The 23,540-nt window shown below is 39.1% G+C and overlaps 1 protein-coding gene across 17 annotated transcripts in view; it reads left to right on the top strand.

Annotated features, from left to right (window-relative positions):
- The first annotated feature begins 956 nt into the window (after positions 1 to 956).
- Camkii (Calcium/calmodulin-dependent protein kinase II) overlaps positions 957 to 23,540 on the top strand; it is a 61,201-nt gene continuing 38,617 nt past the window's right edge. For 3 of the 17 annotated variants that reach the window (XM_070667350.1, XM_070667348.1, XM_070667349.1), the window contains exons 1-3: positions 961 to 1,474; positions 16,121 to 16,215; positions 19,657 to 19,716. In XM_070667350.1, the coding sequence (XP_070523451.1) occupies positions 1,413 to 1,474; positions 16,121 to 16,215; positions 19,657 to 19,716 (217 nt within the window). In that variant the 5' untranslated portion in view covers positions 961 to 1,412. Of the gene's footprint in view, positions 1,475 to 16,120; positions 16,216 to 19,656; positions 19,717 to 23,540 lie in introns of all 17 variants that reach the window. The other 14 variants (XM_070667353.1, XM_070667352.1, XM_070667351.1 and 11 more) reach the window with 7 other exon arrangements.

Below are 23,540 nucleotides of genomic sequence, written 5' to 3'. Positions count from 1 at the left end.
CGGCGTTTTTTTTTTTTCCAGATTTTTATCTTTGTACAAGAAAATAATATTTATCTTATACATATTTAATACGATACGGAAATTATTATATTATTTGTCTTTTGGCATATATATATTTGGCATATGGCATAATTCTTATGTCAAAGGTAATAATTTTCTAATAATGTTAATCGAGGTAACGAGCAAAATAAAATCAGATACGATCGTTTATGTAGAACGCGCCAGTAGTAAATCTCGAGTTTTCACCCGACATGTGAATGTACCATAGCGCCACGATCGCTCTATACCTCGACTAACGCCATATTGTCAAAAGCTCATTTGCGAAAAACGTTTGAACAATTAAGTAACAGTTAACATAATTCAGTGTGACGACGACAGACGACAACCACAGTCCCGCGGTGCTTAAACAGTGATTCGTAGAAGTCCAATCCAGATTTCTTGAGAGACCGAGGCTGCTTCAGCGTGAGACGAAAAAGCCGTTACATTTAAATTCGGAAAGTCGTGTTGCAATCGTATTTTATGAGAAAAGAGGTAATTTAAACTTTATTACTTTATTACAATAGAGTTGCAAACGACATTTCGCGAAACATGCTAAACAGTTCTTTTCTTTCCTTTCCAGAGTTTGAGAAAACTTTCTTAAAGAGTTTTATTCATGGAAGTACATATTATCTAGGCGTCGTGAAAGTATGTGGGAATATCGTGAAATTCAAAAGGTATTAGCTATTAGTAAGGTGATGGGTTTTGAATTGCATGGTTTGTCGATCGGATTGATCTTACATTCGCAATTTTGTCTGTTAAGAGTCGCCCGCTGGCGGCCTGTGTCGATCGCTATCAGCGGCCATTTTGATTCACCGACCGTTCCCATTGGCTACCGCCGGCGGCTCCCATTAGCTGCCGCCAGTAGCGCGACCGTGACTGCTACACTTCGGGTAGCGCCACTACGCGAGTCAGTCGTCAATCTACCGCCGAGCAGTGCGGACGCGTCGCGGCACTCGCGGCAAGAATAACCTGCAGAGGTGAAGCAGAGCGATCGGTGGCGGCGCGGATCATTCCTTCTCGTCAAACGTGCGTCATCGCAGCCGTAATCGCTGATAGTCGGTGTGACCGCCTTTCGGTTTAACCATTTCCCTTCGGCCGGTCGCGGACTCGTCGCTTGACGCCCCTCCTTCGTCGCGTAGTGTCGCCGTCGCCGCCGTCGTCGCCGCCGCCGCTGCCGCCGCCGTCGTCGTCGTCGTCGCCGTCGTCGTCCCGGTGTTCGAGCAGCGCCGCGGCGGTTCCCCTCTATTGATCGAATTTGACCTGCGAAGTTTCCCCTAGCGCGTGTGTGCAGTAGTGGCGGCCGGTAGTGAGTCTCTCGCGCTCGTGTTTCCGAGTCTGGTGGTGCGGTTAAATTAATCGCCAGCGGCCTCGGGATGTCTTTGCCAACTTCCACGCGGTTTAGTGACAACTACGACCTGAAGGAGGAACTCGGCAAGTAAGTAACTGCATTTTACATTTCATTCTTGTCGCGCGAGATCGCGTCCACTCCGTTTACTCCTCTTACTTGGCGTCTTGCTCACATTCGCACACCTCGCTCTCCTGTCGTGTGTGCGTGCGTATATGTGCGCGTGAGACCAGTTCTTTTCTCGTCTTTACTGATAATATTTGCGACGAGCAATACAGAGGAAGACATAGAGGAAGGGAAAGAGAAAGAAAGAAAACGCGAGACGGAAAAAAAGAGAGGGAGAGAGAGAGAGAGAAAGAAAGAGAAGAGTTCCGCGATAGTCGGTGGTCCGGTTACAAAGCAGCTTCTTCCTCGGCGAGCTGTCCGATCGCGCGCGTCGAGGACTTACAATTAGATTCGCGATCGAGAGGCGCCTCGCGGAAATTCGACCGCATACGTAGCAGACGACGCCGCGCGGTCGGCCATCATTGTCCCTCTACGTAGGGTCTTTTCGTCGCCTTCCACTTGCCCGGTGTCTCTTTCGATCCGCGGCTTTTCTCGCGTTTCTTATCAGTCGTTCTTTTTTCTCGTTCGCTCCCGTCTCGATCTCGCCGCGTGCAGCACGTCGGCAGCCGAGCTTCGGTGCCTTTTTTTTTTTTTTTTTTTTTTTTTTTCCTCCCTGTCTATCGCGGCGTGGCAGACACCCCGTTTTATTTCGTCTATATTTAAGCGCCACGGGCCGCCCGCTCGCACAGCTCGGTCTCTATATATAAAGCGTCAAAGCGCCTATCCTCTTGGCCGCCTTTCTCTCGGCGTGCGAGAAGAGGTGAGCATCGCGTATACGCGCGCGGATCTCTTACCGAATCGATATCGCGTCGTCGCGCCGCTTTTCACCTTCGCTACCTTTTCCCCTCTCCCCTTCCTCCACCCTCTGTCCTCCGCCCTTCGCCATCCTCCTTCCGGCATCCGCCACCGTTCGCATTGCACGCCTTTTCCTCTCTCCTTCTCTCGCTCTCGCTCTCTCATTCATCCATTTTTTTTTAAATGGCACGAGATTCTATCCCGTCTGGTCTCATCTTCTTCTTATCATCTCTTATCGTTTCTCACCCTCGTGGCACGAGCGGCGGCAGGTGGTTGCAGTCTTGCATGCCGTTATCTCTAAAAGTTACTAGATCCTTCCTGACCGCGTTATCATTGCGTCTAAATTGCCGATCAGAAAATTATCAAATGACTGCTTTTCTCTTAGATGACGCGATCGGGACTTTAATTTGATTAATTAATTGACCTTGCTTCTATTAAAAATTTTTTTCAAACTCGACATACTTGTATTCTTTACGAGAGATTTTTTTTTCTATTTTACATACATGACATTTTTATTTGTTAATTTTTTAGAGAATTTTCTTACCATTATTTTACATTACCCTTAATTTACTGCATTTAAAATCAATTAAAATAAAAATAAAAATTAATTTTTATAATACAACTTATTTAATTAATAATATTCTCACACATTTTGCGTTTAATTTAATTGTAGCTCGAGAATATTTTTTCGCCAACTCGTGTCCTTTAAAAAACAGGCAGCGTTTGTTGAAAAAAAAAAAAAAATATACATATAGGTATTCGAACGTTGATACACGCTTGGTTCGAATTTTGCTTCAGGCAGTAAGAAGCGTGTCACACGTGCGTAATGTAGGTGCGAAATACGCGAGCGTGTATTCGTGACACGGCATAATCTAAACATTTCCCTCTTCTTCCACATCTATTGAATAATTCATGAACGACGTGCAAGGACTTTGATATCTCACTGCGAGAACGATCGTTTCTTATCTATTATTGATTTTCCTACGTGCCGGGCAAATGTATGACAATCGGCAGACGTAATCAGCACGAGGTGCCGGTTTTTATTCTCCCTTTTCCGAAACGGCGAAAATATCACTCGCGGAAGTTACGCAATTTTTTTTTCGCAATTATACCGGGCTGAATAACGCCGGTATTATCTCGGTAAAGAAATGCAGTCATTTGTATTGGTTTGCGCATACGTCTCTGCGTAAGCTATTGATAACTGACCGAGACTTCCGTGTTTTTCTTAGAGCTGAAAAGAGGACGAAGGAGCGACGCGAGTCGAGGATGATAATTTAATATTAAATAGTCAGTATATACCGTAGACTGGAATTTTCGCTCCGTTCCAAAAACGGTCTTAAATAAATGAGATAACAACGTAGTGGGGTAATTAGCATAAAATCTCGCGGCTATGAGGCTCCCGGGATGTTAAATTCCGGGATGAGGCGGCGCGCATCTCATTTCTTCGCAGTGGAGGTATCTCTTTACGTAATATTCATATATATCGCGTTAATTGCGAATGTATAATTTAACATTATCAGGCGCGGAGGTTGGTGGGCGTGCGGCGATATAAAGGCAGACGGTATCCATGTTCCCGTTTGTTAAGGCCGACTCCGATCCTCCGTGAGCGGGGCGCGAGAACCCGCTTACGGCCAAACCGATTCGAATGTTGATTTTGGCAGCGATCAACGCTGACATTAAGACTGTGTGTAAATATTGGCTCTATCGAAAACTAGGAGGAAAATACCAATTCCCGTCGTGCGAAGTAGCGCCATTGACGCTTGCGGCGCCGGTTTACTTCCCAAAACTCGCCGCGAGTATATTTTTTACGTCGCGTCATTAAAATCGCACACGACAATTCGTCAGTCTCTTTTATTCATTTCTTTTTTTTCTCTCCTTTCGGCTATGTCTCGTCCGCGAGTCAGCTCTGTGTTCCGTTGATAATAAACGGTTCGTAGTTTCGATTGCGTTTCGTTGTTTTGGATATTTCGCTGTGATTAATAGCGCAAACATTTGTTTATATAATTATAATGAAAGTAGTTAGGAAAGATATACCTTTGTTGGTAATAGAATGGAAAAGGGTTAATTTGACATTTAGTTGAAAGTTAATACCGAGTGTAAAGACAAATAAAGTCAGGGGGACAGAAAAATGTCAATCGGTTTTACTGTGACACGCAGGAATTTTTTTTTCTCCCGTAACATATATTTTGCTACATTCAATTTGCTTTTTAAAAAAACCACGTAATTACATTTCATGTACGTACACGCGCAGAGCACGACGGCGACCTTTTTCCTTCCATCTGCACGAGTTTTTTTTTTTTTTTTTTTCCTTCATCTTTTTATTCAAGTTCCCTGGAAAATATTCGCTTTCGCGTGCATACTCAAAATTTTGTCTCGACAAATATTTCCTCGCGTCTGTTTTGCGTTTACTGCGCGATATATTATATTTTCACTCGCCCTTCTTGCAGAAATCGCGAAAAATTATGCTATAAAACGGAAAAGCGGAAAAGCTTGAAATCATGCTAGGAATAAAAATGTCGCCTTTAGAAATGGTAAACGTCAGACCGTGTCTATAACGAGCCTCGATATTTTTACGATTTGTCCTCCTGAGAAATCTCTGAGATTGCCGGCAAATATATAAAATGTATAAGGCGATTGAATCGATCTGTTGTAAATTTTTGATCGACTTGACGGTGATCATTTGATGAAGGTCTTTTTAACATTTCACACTTTACTTAATTTGTAACGAATTGAACTTTGGGTGTACCCTGGGTACAATGAATATACACACATTGAATTCTTTTTTCTTTATATACATATAATAAATCAATTCTCGATAAATGTTAACATATTCGCGATATCGAAAAAATTTTTTTAGTATTTGTCATCGTGTAACAACGGTTCACTTTTACCCACGTTTGTAGAGTACGGGGGATACAAAACACGAAAAGTTTGATTTTTTATTCAATAGTCTGACTGCTTTAACTGTAGAATTAAAAATTGGGTAAAAGCTTAAAGCTTTCATCTCGATATAATTTAGAACTTTCTCTTCCTCAAGTATCTTCCCTCTCAGAATGCATGCATTTTAACTTTAACAAGTTTAAAATTACTTAATTGAGATTCCGGGATAATATATAAATACATGTATTTTTACTGAAAAGAAAGAAAAGGAATAAAATTACTGATTTATACGTTAAATCAGCTTATGAAAGAAAATAAGTTAGCGAGTCGCAATGAATTTTCTCTCGTAAGATAAGAAAAGCTGAGGAAGCAATATGCGTTTGATTGTCTTATCTTCGATGCATGGCGACGGTGCCAATGGTAATAAAGGAGTAATAAACCCGGCAACGATAGCTTGTAGCTCGGTATCGATTTCTCCGAATGATTCGGTCGACCTTATATGCGACTGACGACTGAGATGTTAAGACGGCGACGATAACGACGACGGCAGGAATAAATAATAAAATCATACATCGCAATGGAATAACAATGTATTTGCTTCTGCAGTTTTTTTTTTTCTTTTACCTCTACGCTCTTAATTATTGATTAATTAATTTACTTTGTCTTTACGGTTTTTACAATCGCGGTAATATTGTACTGTTATGAAAAATTTTACTAGGCGAGTTTATGAAAATTTGCGCGCATCGGGAATAGAAAAATTAGCGGCAAGTTGTAGTTGCAATAAGTTGGAAATTATTTGGCGTGTTAAAAAAGCGGTATGGACCCGCGATATTTGATCAACTCGCGATCGGACAGTTATTACTTCGTAAATTATACGAAATAGAAATTGATTAGGAATCTGAGATGGTTACTCGTCAGGACGATCGCGCTCTTGCTTCACTTTGGATGATTTGAGGGATTTGAGGGAACCGCGACGTTAGCCGGCCGGTACGGTAACGCCGTAAAATCGATCTTGTGGCTGAGAGACTTGGGGTAATGCTGCCCGGAACTCGATTCGGGGGTACGAGGGTGTACGTGCATCGTGCATTGTAGGAGAGAGGAAGTGAAGCAGGACGGAGAGAGGACTTGATTCGGTCGATTGGAACATAAGCACAATGAAAGTCAGAGAGAAAGATCCGGGGCTGGTCGCGCGTTTAACGAGATTTCGCGGCCGTTGACCGAACATTGTTGACCGTCACGCTGCAACTGACGATTAACGAACGGTGCCGGTTAATGATTTGCAATCATTACGCGTCAGAATACACACTTGCGCGTTCGCGTATTTTGGTGACGTCATTAAGCAGCCGACTGGCTGCGGCAAATTGCAGTCCGTCCGCATTGAACGGTAGATATTAGGCGTTTGATAAGATCTAACCGCGTCTTCAAATTCCTAATTTACTTTCGTCGCAGCGCCTGGAAATTGTTTCGATTAATTTCCCGCCGGTTGCCTTTTTCGCGAGAGAACGAAAGAGGAATCTCGTATGTTTGAATATTTTTTTATCTTCATTGTACGTCTTTTCGCGGCATTAGGAGTCAGTTGGGAGGGACAGTTCTCCACGTGTTTGCCGGAGACGAGACGGTCTTCCCTAGAGATATTTTGAACGTAGGTACGATCGATAACCCGGCGGGTCTTTCGTGCGGTAGGTGTGTTTATCGCGCGGAGACGCATACACGTGCGGGCAATGACAATGCGTACAAACGTACACAGGCGCATGGAATTGTTGCACGTTTTGCATGTTCTCCACGGCGGATAGGTAGTATTATAACCTCGTAAACACAAGGAAGAAGATATTGATTAATAGGTTAACATATTAACGCGCGGTGACGAAGGAGGTCGATACAAACGTGCTCCAGTTTGCTCGATACGCTCAGGCTGACTCCCAACTTTATTCCGCGATTGTTGCCTCGAATAGTTTCCGTCGTTTCGAAATGCACAACTTTTACCCCTCGCAGTCTGGCATTCTGGTTTCGATAGAAAGTATTACAAATTTAAACGCACGTGTATCGTATTACCTTGCACGCGGCCGGAAGGGCTATCGTTATTCTTTACCTCGCTCATAATTTGGTCCAGCCGGCTATAAATATAAACCGTATTAGCATGACATTCTAGCCGCGCTATTATCATCGCTATTAATTTTAGCACGCAGAGTTCAAGGAACCAGGAGAGATCTATGTTAATTATTTCTTGCTTTGGCAAGCGCGGATCAATATACGTGTTAAGCCTATTTCTACAATCTATATATAAGACTGCTCTATCTTTGCTGGAAAAGTTATTCGTCTGTAAACATTTTAAAAAATGACGTAAATAGGTATGTGTCGCGAATGATTCGAATAAACTGATACGTGCTTTATCGTACTCTAAATTTAAATTTTTTTTTTAAATGTGCAGAAAATTGATTTGAGATTAGATTACGGCAGGTAATTGTCTCAGAAACGAGACGTTGGTTTGTTAGTTATTATTGTTTGCCGAGTCGTGATGTAAATGATATGTTGACACGTAGGTGCAGTTACGTAGGACATAAAGAGGAGTCGAGAGAAACCTCTTTTCCAGCATTTCTCTTACATTCTTTCCCCTTCTGGCTGTTTTCCGTGTATCCTCCTCCTGCGCGGTAGCGATGCTAATAATAGCAAACGGTACAGGACGAAAATAGGCCCTGCAGAACTATGCAACACGCGGCTCGGGAATTTCATCGTCTGCTGACCTCACACGGCCGTTTCCCTCATCTTAATGAGACCGCGCCGCTTCGCAAAGACATACGTCGAGTTCCGGCGTTTCAACGCGTCTTTATTATTTTATCGAGTTTATCTGACGACCACGTGTCACGGCGCGAATGTCAGCGCGACGACATTGACGATTTCAAATTAGGCTCCGTCAAAGAATCGCGTGATTCATTCGTGTCTTTGATTTTTTTTTCTTTTTTTTCTGTATGGATTCATGTGTCCGAATCTTAAATTGATATTACGATAGATACGTTTATTATTATTATTTTTTTTTAACTGTGCGCAATTCGGGAATTTTTGCAAAATTTTTCAAAATATCCTCTTGAAATCTTGTCTATGTTACTATAGTTTATTATGAAATAAAAACCGCATTAATTTTTATCGGATACATTTGTGTTCTTTGTACGCCGCGCATACATATATGCGGTATTTTAATACAATTCGTTCGATAAATTGATCCGATACGATCAGGTGATTTTGCATCGAGAAGTTCCATCGAATCACTCCGGTTTTGCTTCCATCTCACGAATATTATTTCTGGGGTTTCGAATCGAAGGCGAACCTATTTTCAGACACTGTGGGTTGCGAATGAACATTTATATCGAAGCCGGTTCTTTTAATCTTTCGATTGCGGAACATCTGTTCACGACTTTGGACTTGACGCGTAGCAATATTATACAATAAACGAGCGTGAACTCGTTCGTACAGTTTCTGTTTGCATCTGTTATTAAAAGAGATCCTCCAGATGTAAATTTTGAAGACTCATGTTATTAGAACGCGATAACATTTTCGTGATCATAAATGAAATATAAAAAAAAAAAAAATTTAACATACTAATAATTTAGGTCGGTTTCTTTGAAAGTGTCTTGACATATTAAATTTTCCCGGTAAATTAAACTTTAGATAAAATAATTTAATCCATAACAAAGAGAAGGAGAGATAAAGGGGAATAAATTTAAGTTGGAAATTGTTGAACGTTTGACGGAAATTTGGCGAAGATAGCGCCGGATATAATACACTACAGATTTAATGAATAAAATGCGCCGCGGAAATTTTCGGAGGCAGATTTAGAGTGTCGCAAAGTTAACGCTTGGATAACGTCGCGCTGTTGGGGTATTTGAAAAATAATCCGACTTTACTGCGATTTTAAGAGCGGGTGACAAGCGTGAGCGTGGCTTCTAAAAATAATGGCACTTCCATAGGTGTGCACGTGTGTGCGAGAGGTGCCAAGGTCCATTACTTTATCGCTGGGAGGAGAGGACCTACATGTCCTCTGCCGTTCCTTCGGGACGCGGCGGTTTCGCTTACTTTCCTCGCTTATCCTCGAGCGACATCCTGCGAGAGCGATAAAGTTCTTTGTCGTTTGTCTGAATGCGGGAGAATACAACGCTTAAATAATAGATCAAAGAGTACCGGGTGCGGCGGTGCACGTTCGAGAGAACTGCAGTCGAGAAGCTCGTGTGGTAGCGCGTTACAAAGAGATGCGAAACGAAGTGAATAATGAAAGATATCATTGCGCTCGTCTTATTATCAAGAATTTCAAATAAACTATTTCCTGTACGAGATACAGTTTATTAAACGCGGGATTTACTTTCGTTTTGCGACGAAAAATTTGAATGCTGTTGTCGAGAACTTGACCGTGCGATACCGTCGGTGCGATTAGGGCTTATTAGTTTTTTTTATATTTTCGAACGTTAGTCTTTTAGTATTTCTAGCTGATAATTGTTAGGAGACAATCGTCGTAGTTATAAACTCTTGGTAGAATTCAGTTTTAATTAAGCTTCATTTATTTATTCGGAAGAAATATAGAAAGAACTATGTTCTTATTAAGCAAAGAGGTTCGTTGCCAACTTAGATGATGCATGTCCATTCTCTGACCTCTTCCTACCGGATTTGAAAGGCATTGTCACCGGAATGCAGCTGATATTCTTGGAAACTGGGGCGTCAAACTTTATTCCTATCTGCGAACTGCTTGTACCCGGTTCCACCTGACGTCTAAATTCATGAACGTGATACTGCGAAGTACGTTTCTTAGATACACATACAGCCGTAAGCCGTTTAAGTGAAGACGGTCGGTTAATAAGCTGGCTTGAAGTTTTCCTCGTAAAATCTAGCTGCATTATTAAAAAGAAAATTCTTTTTTTGTTTAAATAAAATATATACACATTTCTGTTTGCTGTATCGATGGCAAAATCTCATTTGTACAAGTGAAGGAACCGTTTCTTGAAAAATTATCGCAACAGGTTTCACGCTCGACCGTTCTATTTACTTCGGGAGTTGCCACAGTATGTTCTACGACTGTAGTGCGCGTTCATTGAAATATGAGACTGCGTGCAGTCGCAATGCGACTGCATTACGAATTCACCGCGGATGTCACAAGGCACGCGGACGGAAATAAATTCTCGTGGAAAATATATAATGGCACTCACTTCGATCGATGCCTCGTATCAATCTACAAAAATACGGCCAAGACCTGTTTTTATTCGATTCTATTTTAGTGACGTCTAGATCAGTTTTTTTTTTTTTTCAGCGACATTTATCCGCGTAGTTGGAATAATATAATTGCGTACCTGTTGTGACCTTATCGAGAGACAAATGAGTAATTAGTAAAATATAATTATTAATTAACTGTGTCTGTTATAATTAAAGAGAAACTGTTTTTTTCCGAGAACTATTGTATAAAACTTTTGAAGGTTTTTTAATTTAATTAATTTATGAAACACTCAAATATAATAATTGACAACGGATAAATATTTTATTGGAATAAAAAAAAAGGAAATTAAATAAAAATATGTCACGAAATATCGTTGGCAATAGATCTTTTTAAGAATTCAATTCACGTCCTGACAATCTCGTTTCGTTGCACAATACTATATGGCATTAGATTCTATGACGGTTGACTCGTATATCATCTGACGCAAAAAGTGTAACCGGTTTTATCGTTTATACTACGGCTGTTCGTGTTCTTTTTGGTTTTTATACGAGGCTACATATATATTATTAATAATGAATTGTCTGTAAAGTGTGAAATTTTTTACTTCTAAATTTTTTGCTACGTAATTATTATGTATGATTAACCAAACTGCTGGTATTTGATAGAGTCGCAAAGTATAAATGTATTTACCAGTAAACGTAGTGTTTAAATTTACAAAATTACATATTATTGAAATACATTAATTATCTTTTGTTTCTTAAAAAAAAAAAAAAATAATAGCAATTGGTTTACGTAAATTTATTTGCTTGAATCGTTATATATGAAAAATTTAGCAAAGAAAATGTTATAATTTCCCAATAAGTAGATAATTAATTCTCTCTGCGAGGCTAGGCTTTAGACTTTGTTCTGAAACTACCGACTCGATAAGAAAGTCATCTTTAGTAAAAGCTCGCGGTCTAAACGGGACAGAGGGAACGTTGAACTCGGGCATTCTGTGTATTCTTCGGTGGAGGGCGTCGACATCGTTGCTCGCTATGACAGCCAGGGGTTGATATTATCTTCTCGCAGTTATTATATTGCAAATTATAATGCAGGCAGATGTTGCGAGCGAAAGCGGAAAAAAAAGAAAGAAAAAAAAAAAGGAAATCTTTAATTTAAAATTACGTGGAAAGAATGCGGAAAATTCATGCTGGCCTGTTCGGCAGCCTCGGTGATGTGTGCACGTGCGTGCGCGGGTGTATGCGTGCGTGTGTGCATTTATGGATCAGGGCTGTGCCACTGCTGTACCGCACTCACTTGCACGCTTGCACCCCGTCGTGGAACGCCAAGTATCGACCGGTTAAAGCCATCCCCGCCCGTTGGCTAAACCGGCCAGCCAACCCCTTCGTCGACACCCGTTCCCACCAGCAAAGCTACCCGACTTTCTTATATTTTTCCCTCTTTCCTTTGACTCTTCCTCATCCTGGAATGGAAGAAACGTTTGACTATATTCGCGGACAATCCATATCCATTTATCGACGCGATGTTTCTTGCCAGGGAAAAATAAAAAAAAATAAAAAATAAAATGAGAGAAATTTTCGTTACCGGCATTCTTGTTTCGATCTCGCATATCGGTAGGCTGAGAAAAGATAATGGGTAGCTAGATGTATAATTGAGTATGCGGTGCGTGTCGATACTTTCTATCGAAGTCACATCAAGTTTATGCGCCAAACAGCGTGTCCTGCATGCTCAATATGTATGGAATAATCTTTCGTTTTGTTCGAATCGAAAATAGATATATATATATATATATATATAGGCTTCGGAAAATACGCGCGGGATTAACTTTTTCGACTCGTAATCTGGATTATTTAATTTGTTTTGTTTACCCAATAATTTTAATTATCCCCTTGCGCGTGTAATATTATATTAAAGTGTTCGAAATTGGGAGAAGCTCGTAATTGAATGGAATTTCAAGCTCTCGTCGATTACGCGAAATGTACTTTCGTTCGATGAATTCTGTGACGGTTTTTGAATTGACGGCATGTCATTTTGATGGCTGGCGGTCATCTCCGGAATCGATCGTATTGAACGTCAAAGGTAACCCGTGAAACTTTCCGAGCGGCCGGAATATCGGATCAACGGATCATCGAACAGAGACGGCTATGTCAAGCTGCGCTTGGAGATGCCTCAATTTAACGTACGATATTGGTACCTCGCAATCAAGATTAAATCTCCATAATTTCCCACTTAAAGCCGACGTGTTAAAAAGGCGAGCATTTCCTTCTTTTGTTCGCCGAACAATTTTTCGTCCGCGCGGCTCGAAGATAAATGAGCAATGAGAACAGAAAGGGATGAAATTTATTTTTGCTTCTAAACAAACTTGCAACTTGCAGTTTATCTCGAATGTAAGCTGGAACCGCGAGTTTATTTACTGATAAAATTGCACTCCTAGGTGCGTCTTGCCGTAGCGAGAGCACCGTGTCGAATAGAAATCCCGAGCTTTAATTTTTTTTTTCTTTCTTTTTTTTTTTCGTTGCGGTTTTGCTTTTTCCATTGCCGTTGCTGTCAGCGTCAACGACAAGAAGATGCGGCTGAATGCCACGGGACGCGGTACAAAACTATCGCGAGCAGTCGCTATTCTCTATTGTTGTACGCGCCAGCCGGTCAACGTAGCCCAATGCAACGCGATTCAATGCAAAAACGAAGAGTGCGACATTGTTCGTCACTTGGAAGACAATTATTTTTCCATACGTTCTTATATTTTCAGTCGACGTTACCGTCGTATCCTAAAAACATACTTTATTGCAAATTTCCATACGCTTGTACATTTTGATTTACCGTAAGTTTTTTTTTTTTTTTTTTTTTTTTTTTAAAGAGGAAAAAAAAAAGTTACGCAATTGAGTCATCGTTATTTATGAAACTTGAAATTTTGTGTCTAAATAGCTAGGCTTATAATAAAATAATGACTCTGGGAAAAGAATAAAGCGAGAGCTGTCCCTAGGGAAATTATCTTATCGCTACATGCACCATTGATCTGCCCCTCCACAATCAGACATCCGATTCTTATACGAACAGATAACTCTTAGCCTCGGCGAGATAGAGAAACGCTCGGTCGTTATCTTCGACGTATTCCATTCATCAATTATTCATATAATTTATTTCAAGGGTATTTCGCGGCTCGGATGCTCTCGCGGTTCAAACTGTAGCTCTTATAGAAATATCTTTTCACTAATCCCTATAATAGTTTTTATTTCTTTCGAATTAAAAAAAATGAATCCACCGGTGATCGAAGTCTTTTAACATAAAATCTCTATCAAACGTTTCGTATAATATGATACAAGCGTTATCTTTACGAAGCCAAAATAAAGTTGCTCACAACTTCACAGCTTAAGACGTGTAACGTAAACGTGTAGGAATTATTTAAACGACATTTTTCCGTTTTATCATATTCCCTCGAGCTGCGAGCAAACTTTACATGTCTGAAAATTCTGTTGAAGAGATCTCACTTTCCGTGAGTTTTTCCTTCAATGGTCTCGCGATAGTTTGAACTTTAGGTTAACTGCGGTAATAGTGGAAATAGTAGGAATAGTCGAAACTTGGAGTGAAAAAAACGGGGAGGAGCGACGTCGAGGAAGGTGATAAATCGAGCGCGATGAGATACCATGGGACGACAGTGGTGGACACGTAAGAAAGAAAAGCGTCCCTTAGGGACGTTACAATCTCGCGTAGCGAGCTAGCGAGCCGTGTGTTAGCAAGAACAGGTATTTAAAGCGCATCTCCGTCGCCGTCGTTGTTAGGCGACAGGACGCTTCTCTTTGAGAATTCATCGTTGATCGCCCTAGTTCCACGTCGGCGAGCGAGTTGACTTGTTTCAAGGTCGATGTCTTTCGTCCGCTTGCATTATTCTTCCACATCCCTCGCTTCTCACGAGCTTTTTTTCCCTCCCCGCAACATCTCCATCTTTCACTCTTGCGCGGCTCCCTTTTTATCTTCCTGTTGGTCTCACGTGTCCTTCTTCCATCGACATAATTTTTTTTTTTTTTTTTTCTCCTCTCTTGCGTTATTCTTTGTGGCATAATATCACGCAAAACCCGATGACAAAATTAACAGGTTACAACAAATAATCTTTCGCAACATTTTCCACAAAATAAACTTTTAATTTTAGTTTTATCGATTCCTGTAGTTGAGTTTTACAAATTTTCAAATAATGATCGCAAAAATATTCCGCTTGGTAATTTTTTAAAATAATTTATTGTATAGATTATCAGAGTTTGTTGTAGCCGAGCTTGCACAGAAATGTTCAAGACGTACGTTTATTAAGGTTCGATGTTTTTATTAAATCCTTATCGAAAACGAACCGCGTAATTTTCGATCCTCGATTAATAGAAGGCTCTTTGGCGATACTTTGCAATACATATTGATATGTATATCTGATCGTGACTGACATACACGTAAAGGGGATGAGCCTGCAACGCGAGAACAGGAGCGTGACGTTAAATAATCGTCGTGCTTCGGCGGTATAATCTCGTAAAGAGCACGTGAGCGGAAAAGCTACCCCGCTCTGTGATAAGGGGTTGGAAAAGCGGCATGGGGTTGGGATAGCGGGGGGGTTGGTGCACGCAGTAGCTGCTGGTACAATCTCCGGTAATGATTGGTCGTCATGGAAACGAGCCAAGCACCCGCCTCGCCCTTTTTCCTCCGGGCAGACCGAGCGGCGTGATCGTCGTGGCGTCGCGCGTTTCGTCGCGTCGCTGCCCTTGTTGCAACCTGCAATACGGTACCACCCTCAACAGGACCCTTAAACCTCTGAACCTTGCACTAAAGATTGTGGGAAGACTCGCGGCGTTTATATTTAGCAGAATATCGTCTTTGTCCGCCACAAAAATCCATTCTCTTTTTCCATATGCGCACGCACGTGCGGGCGCGCACTTAATTATTACGTACGCATTATATATTTATTAACAACGCATTAAATTTAACTATCAAACTTATGGATAGATAATTATTAATTTATATATTGTATAGGCTTAATATAATTTTATTAACGCGTTACTGGTGTACGTTATAATACTTATAGTGGAGGCTGACTATAATTGATCATGACTACTGCATCGGTCATTATTTGCGCTTCGATATGCTTTCCCCGGTTTTTAATCGAGAGGAAGTGACACTCTGCGCCAAGTACGCGTTCCGTAATGTCTTATGGAAAATGATAATTTAAGTCTCTCGGCAAATCATCATTCAATGAAGAATTTGTAGTCGCTAATTTGCCACCTTGATCGACGGTGGGACGACAGAACGCTCGGACGAAACTTGAACAACTGTAGCAAGTTTCTCGTACCCAGACCAGCGGTTTTCCATATATGTATAGAATGAGGAACGGCGCGATGTGCGTCGCAGGGGTGTGAGGTAATCGAGAAAGTTTAGTTTTGGGGTAGCTAGAGACGCCGGATATATGCAACTATGAATTCTGAGGGTGGGACTTTGCTCGCTGCTCTTCGATGCGAGTGCAATCGCTATCTCGTTACGAAGTCGGCTCCTTTTGCTTTGGGAATCGTTTTTAACGAATTTACTTTTAATGTCACGGGCATCTAATAGCGATCGTTTTATTTTTAACAGCGCAGACGTGTTAAATGAGTCCTAAAATCGATTTGTTAAATTTATGATTTCAATATTTTGTTCCTTTTTATTTTTCCACGATTATTTCCTCCGAGATTTTTACAAATAACAATTGTTGCATAGCAGTATAATAACGTATGTTTTCCTTGCGATTGTTTCAGAGGTGCCTTCTCCGTAGTTCGACGATGTGTGCAGAAAAGTACCGGTCACGAATTTGCTGCAAAAATCATAAACACCAAAAAACTTTCAAATCGAGGTAAGTGCCAATCATAGCAAAAGGAAATTAATTGAATTTCGTCATTTCGTGTCGTTACTTAAGAACGGGGCGTCATCAGCGGGCCGTTGATAAAATTAATCTTTTACGCGAAAAGTATTTTATTCACTAAAAGGTGCTCACTTATTTAAGCAGGCTCGTTTCTAAAATATTTCTTGAAAGAAGGGAGATGTGCCTCTCGTTTGAGATGACAGGTAAAGATCGTTTCCGGCTTTCATTAATATGATAGAAATAAATATATAGCGGGAGACAAGTCGGAGGTACGGAGAGGACAGGTTTTCTCTCTTTTTCCCAAGAGTTCTTTTCAGAAACGTTTGAAACGTTTCTGAGGCACTAGCGCCCCGAATCGTCATCGTAAATTTCTATTATAAAAGATCTGCTTTCATGTCTTTACGCGGTGTGGTCTTCTCGCGTGGTTGCTCGGTTGCAGAAAGTGTGCGACAAGGTAATATATAACTGTTGTTCTTAATTATTATATATTTTGCAAATTTCTATTATTCTTTTTTCTTTATATATTTCAAATAAAATCTACAAATATAATTTTTGAAGTCGCTCTAATATATATATTTTTTAGCAAACTTCTAATGATAATCACCCGAGTACAGATTTGCGGTAAAAGTTAGTCTGACAAGCAACAAATACGCGACGCGCTGTTGACAACATGCCAGCGCATTCCTACGTGGGACCAATACAGTTGCCAGTTTATTGTATAGCGGGATCGTTGGTCCGGAAAATTCGTATTGGTCTCTTTTGTATTTCAATCGCATCCGCGTGACATGTTGAGATAAAGCAGTAATGCATAGAATTGTAGTAATATATCGTTTTCACCGGACTCCTTTTGGATGAGACCTACTAGCCCGTTTGATTAAGATTCAATTCCGTGTGCAAATATGCATTAAGAGTATGAGAGTGAAATAGAGAGAGAGAGAGAGAGAATATTGCAGAGGTAAGGTCGCGTCTCATCTTCATGCGGCAAACGATTTGCGAATACTTGGAATTGCATAATTCTCTTCCGCGAAGCAGCCGTACTCGTTTCCGTCCTTCACTTCCTTTACCCTCGTTCAATTTATAGCCATTTTCTGCGGGCACGATGCGGCGAGATAAATCTATCTTTGGCATCGTTTCACTGTGCCGAGGGTAAAAGGTAAAAAGGTGTCAGGGTAAAAGAGGAATCCTTCCCTTTATTCCTTTTGTCTTTCTATTCTTCTTCTCACCTGCGTCTTTCTCTATCTTACTTTCCTTCTTCGTTTCTTCTCCCGTCTCTCTCCCTTTTCTCTCTTTCGACTTCTCGGACAAGAATCGCTCGCTCGTGCGAATCAGCTCAAACCACGACCTTGCTCCAGTAACCTCTTGACCTAACGAAGGCCGCGGCTTCTGCAATATGGCGTATACACGATTCGTGTAACGAATAAAACTTTTATTCGGGGGAGGAGAGGGGAAAGGCAAACCGCAAGAATTCATCGTTATCAACGGGAGAAATAGCTTTTTTTTTTTTTCTCTTCGATTTATTCTTTCTTCAAATTTTTCCTCAACTCTGATTGCCAGCTCGAACACGACCAAATGTATATAATACACGAGGACACAGCTGACACAGGGTGCACTTGTATTATATCTGGCGTGCTGCTGAGGGATAAGGCTTTTTAATATACATTTCGATACATAAGGAATAAAAAACTCTAGTCTTTATATCGATGATACAGCTGGGTTCTGTCTTTCTTACGATATTTAAAATGGGATTTTTCATTGCCGTCCGAAAATCGGGAGAAAAAAAAAAATGCATTATTATCCTTGCAGTTTTATCACGCGCGATAGATCAAGGCTGCTTCGCACTTTCTCTACGTCGACTTGCATAAGCCAGGGGCACGATCGGTGGTGGTTTTTATTACTGACGTGACATTCGCGCTCTATCGGACGTTACATCGAGTGGATGCTTACAGAGAATCGGCCTTGCGATGAAAACGATCAACCTTTCGACGACGGGTATACCCTTTCGTCGACGGAGCCGTTAAAAGACTTTCTAAGGATACGCATCGATATTCGCTTTTTCAACAACAATTTTTGTAGAACCAAGATTGCCGGAAAGGCGAAACTAATATTTGCGTAGAAATACGATCTTTTTGCACGGACATTCGTTTCGTAATTCGATCACTAGACTTTAACTTTTTCCGATTAAAACAAACCTGAATTGTAGTAATAATCAACAGTTCTATAGCTTTCATTAATAACGCATTGTTTGCATAAAAAAAAATTTTATTATTTACGTTGATTAATTTTACATCTCTTTATGAAAATACAGATGTAAAATATTACACGAGTAATTTTTTTTTTTTGTTGGCCTATTTTTGTAGTATATGTAGATTCTCGATGTAATGTAATCTTCCATGACACGCTCTATTCGTATAGATAATTTTTATGAAAAATGCATACGAACACATGTTTAAGAACGGGTTGTATAGAGTTTATAACGAGATAAAAATAAGAAAATTCATTTTTCTAACCCTGTTTGCCGCGTAACCTGCTGGAAGTGATTTGCTAGGACAGCACGTGTACATACATGTGCATAGAAATGTTCTTGCGCGCAACTCCTCTCTCCCTCTCTCTTTCCCTTACTCTTTCTTTCTTTCTTTTACACACACATACGTGCACGTACATTATCTTTTTTTATAGATATATATTTTTACATAGATTGTGTTAATTACTGGATGGGGGTGAAGGTGATTACAAGGGCTGTCACTCAGACACGCCCTTATCGATTAGTGGATTATCACTTACTTAACTTACTGTATACTAATTGATAAATAATCCATCTGCTACATTTGTGAAAGGGAATTGATATCATGTCTTTTTTCTTCGCTTAATCAAAATAATCTTTTACATTTTGTCGCAAATAGGGTTACGCAAAAGATTAACGTTATGTAAGTCTTTCTTCTTATATAACTACTTTTTATGTAAACCTCAATATATATCTGAAAATGTTATAACGACTTTTGAAAGAGTTAAAGAAATTAGAAATCTATATAGACGAATGGAAGAACTAATATTTTGCGTACCTCGATTGCAGTTACGTCAAATTAAGTTTATTGTTGTTGCGATATTTATTATCACAAGACACGCAGCCTTCAATTGTTTCCAATCATTATCTACGTAATCTACGTAAGACGGTATTAGGAAATCATTTTCAAAATGAGTCTGAGATTAATAAATTCAATTTTCCCTGCCTTTTTAGGGAATTAGCTTTGGGAAAACTAGTCGAGATACGTCAATACCGAATTTCATTCTATCACGATGTTCGACGAAGGTTTCTGCAAAATCCGTGCATTAACGTCAGCATATATTATTTAAATTATTTCGATTGCTTCGCTTTTTAATTATTAATCCATTATATGTATACGTATGTGCTTAATATAATTTTTCTTATTGCAGATTTCCAAAAACTCGAGCGTGAGGCGCGGATATGTAGAAAGCTGCAACATCCAAATATTGGTAAGTGAATTTTTATGTTCCTTAATTAGCGCGTGGTGCGATCGGTTTCACGATCGCGTTACATCGAAAGCGAGATGTGACTGTGGTCGTCGCATTATCATATTCTAAAATAATGCTTCGTAATAATTCTCAAATATATGTCGTTAGGTAGAGAATAATTAAATTCAGTTGCTAATCGATATTGACGGCGAGTCTTGAACCTTAATCCGAGTAGGCGTTCTAAAGTGAAATGATGAATAATCAGCACGTGACACGGCGGTATACGTGGCCGGTGTCGCAAGTAGATATTACTCGCTTTAGTCGGACATGCGGTTTTTGCAATCCCAGCTTATCTTCGCGATGATAAATTACGCGTATTGTATACGCGCGTATAAAAATTAGTTATTTTTCTCACAATAAAACGTTTTATCTTTATTTAAAAAAAAAAGAAAAGAAAAGAATGTAAATGTAAACAGTTTTCTTTAACGTAGAAGAAGCAAAAGTAAATGACGTCTCACGCGCTCTGTAACGTCTTGTTAATGATGCAAAATGACAAGCAAATCGTATATTATTACGTACGTAAGTCACGATTTTGTTGTGCCACTGTCAGGCTAGGAAAATATGTACGTTTCGTTTAAATCCAGATTAAAAATGTCTCGTTAAGTTGCGCCGCGCGTGATACTTAAATGGCGTTTCAAAATAGGGGGGAAAGGGAAAAAAAAATTAAACGCCGTTTCAGAGTACGTTGTTCTATACGCGAATAAACCGTCGTATTGCATACAATGTTGCATGTATGGTACAATCTAGATAAAATGTAAATTGCGTTCCCTTCTGACTGTTCGTACATTTGATGTATAATGTTAAAGGCGCAATTAATCTCCTATCTCATCGTTGTACTTTTGATTATTCTTATAATTATTTTATTTCGCATTATTATATGTTAAACTCTTGGCCAGTCAGTGTTACTTGATACGTTTTTTATTTAATTATACTGATTCCATTATAGCAGTAACAGAATATAGATTATATATATTGTCTAGTTTATTCAAATCCTTGTTATTGATTCAGCACATGTAAGGCTTGCTAGAATTACAACGAAGGCGTTTTTTTTTTCTTTTTTTCTTTTTTACACTTTTATCATCTGTCCAAAGTGGTTAGCTTATTTTACGTTTTAGGTTTCGGTTGTTTAAAAGTTAAAAAAGTTTTGCAATTTTCAAGTGTTTTAAAAGAATTTTAACGTCGTACATTCTCTGTTGCTGTAATACTTTACACGAGTTATTCGGCTTATATTCAAAGTTCTTTGGAATAATTTATTTCAAGGTTTCATTTACATATTTCTGTTTTTATTTTATCGTAGATCAGGGTGAAAACGTGAATTAGGTTTGGCACGCTTCTGTAACTCGCGGAGGCTTCCGTGTAATTCGATTTTCCGCGGATTACACGACTGACGTCTCAAGACGTTGGAAATGCTATAAAGCATTTTAGAGTTCGATGATAAATTACATAAAAATGTTTTATCTTCTTCGTCAGCGTAACCTTTAAATTATTATCAGCCTATAAATCTTTAACATTACGAATAAAACTGTAGAGAGCATTAAAGTTTTGTATTTTTTAAAATGATTTTAGCACAATTTTCTTTCTAGATGTAAAGTTTGACTAGCGATCTTTTTTTCGATAACTTTGAATCTTTTACTATTTAGATACTAAGTTAACTAAGTTGAGATTTGGCTAAAATAAGATCAGCTTGGACTTAATTAGAGAACAAACTTTCTTTATTGCTTGCTTGAGTCTTCGAACTTATTTACCGGAATCTTTTAATTTTCAATGTCAAATATCTTTGCTAAATTAATAAAATTACAATGTTGGAAATAACTTCTCGCTGGATGTACGTGTAGAAAAAAAAGAAAAATTGATGAAAAATGTGTTGTTAAAGTGGAAATTTGTATTACCTTTTCTTTTCTTTATACTTTATCTTTTATATATTTTGTATATTATTTCTTTTATCATGCTATTTTATATTATGTATATACCGTGTCGAAAGGTTAAAGTTATAAATAAATTATGAAACAATTCACGCGTATAATACAGCAGTATGGCTAATTGATGATTACTTTAGACCCGCAAAGACTATATTAACATAGAAAAAAGACAAAAACTATGACTATACAGTTGCTTTTTTTAAGATCAACAACATTGGTACATACATTTTTTTTTTTTATTTTATTTGCTTTTATAATTATTATTACAAGTTTCTTTTCCTTTTTTTTACACATTTTAAAAATTATGAAACTATAATTCGTTAAATTTAAACTACTTGAACCACTTTAATAAATGATACTATTAAGATATCATTTTCTTGATTCTCATTCAAGGATTCTCTTATTGAGAAAATTACATCTTTCGTCTCACTCGTTAAATTGTTGCCGTCTTAATTACTTTATTGTTTCATATTGTGATAAGCTAAGTTCAGAACTCCATCTTTTTCGTCATACTTGCCTGAACCTTGACCTTTTCAATGTCTTTAATTCATTAAGAGGTCTCCTCGATCACGCGCATCTCCGATTAGAAGTCACGGTGTGAATTACAGTCGACTGATTTACCTTCAACAGTCCTCGAGCTAAATTGAACGTTCGGCAAATAAACGCTTGATTCCGACGACAAGTGCGTTGATAATTGCTAACACTTCTCTTATTCGTTTGTAAGTTCGTTGAAACTTGCTTTAACGGCCGCGCTACTAATTGATATAAATGTGACCTGACGCCGCCGATTGCAACGTACAAACTTTTAACACAAACGCGATGTATGTCTTTATTCTCGTAGCAATCTTCTTCAGACTTAAAAATTCATTATTGCTATTTTATATTTTTATAAAATGTATCGAAATAAATTTGATAACACATGATTACTTAGTGCAGATTGCCAAGATAAAAAAAAAAAACAGCGTTAGGATGCCATTTGTTTGCCAATAGCTCTAATTTTCGACACGGTACGAGCCAAAGTATTGTCAAATTAATTCGATGCCAAAACGTTAGACTATAAAACATTTTCAATTTTCTCTTCAATTTCGTTCTTCGGGGAAGTAACGAGAGTTCCTTATTACCTTTGCATGCGACGCACGTTGCTGCAACCTTGAGCCAACAAATGCAATCCTCGCTGATGTGTTGCAGTGCAAATTGTGCGCATACAAACTGGATTCAAGCCAATCGGCTGCGCGTGATCCCGCAGGAAATTTTTGGCTTGTGTGCGTTTTTCCGCGGATTCGTGTCAGATTGCGGTTGATCCCGGCGAGTATTCGAACGTGCAGATTTTCGTATAGTGTTCACTGACAACAGGTGTCCCTTTTCGATCATGCCGAGGTTCAGACACGAATGTTTGCTCTTGCGCGAACGAATTCGCCAAACTTAGCTTTACTTTGGTACTATCTAATTAATTTACTCACAGCTTGATTTGCGCTTTAAGAAATTTTAATTTCTTATTTAAGGAATATAATTTTTAGATAGACCCAAACTTGTCCAAATGTAATCGCAGTGAAAGCTTTAGCTTCACGCACCTAGCTATGTCGAGGTGTGGCTTTGAGGATCGATACTTGTGTATTCTCTCTTCTTCTATCTTCCTTTCTCCCTCCTCCTTTCTCTCTCTTCCTCTATCTTTTTTTTTCTCTTTCTCTTTTTCTTTCTCTTTTATCAAGGTATCGCTATCATTATTGCATCAGTTCTTTTTTTTTATTTTACCATAGTAAAATATTATGTATATTTGTATAATATTCTATTTCTTGAAATGATTAAATATATAAAATATTACAACAATTAATTTCACAAGTTTAATATTTTGTTATTATCTCTGTT

Source organism: Cardiocondyla obscurior, linkage group LG16 (genome assembly GCF_019399895.1).
Source record: "Cardiocondyla obscurior isolate alpha-2009 linkage group LG16, Cobs3.1, whole genome shotgun sequence".
NCBI lineage: Eukaryota > Metazoa > Arthropoda > Insecta > Hymenoptera > Formicidae > Cardiocondyla > Cardiocondyla obscurior.
This window is presented reverse-complemented; position numbering and strand designations above follow the sequence as displayed.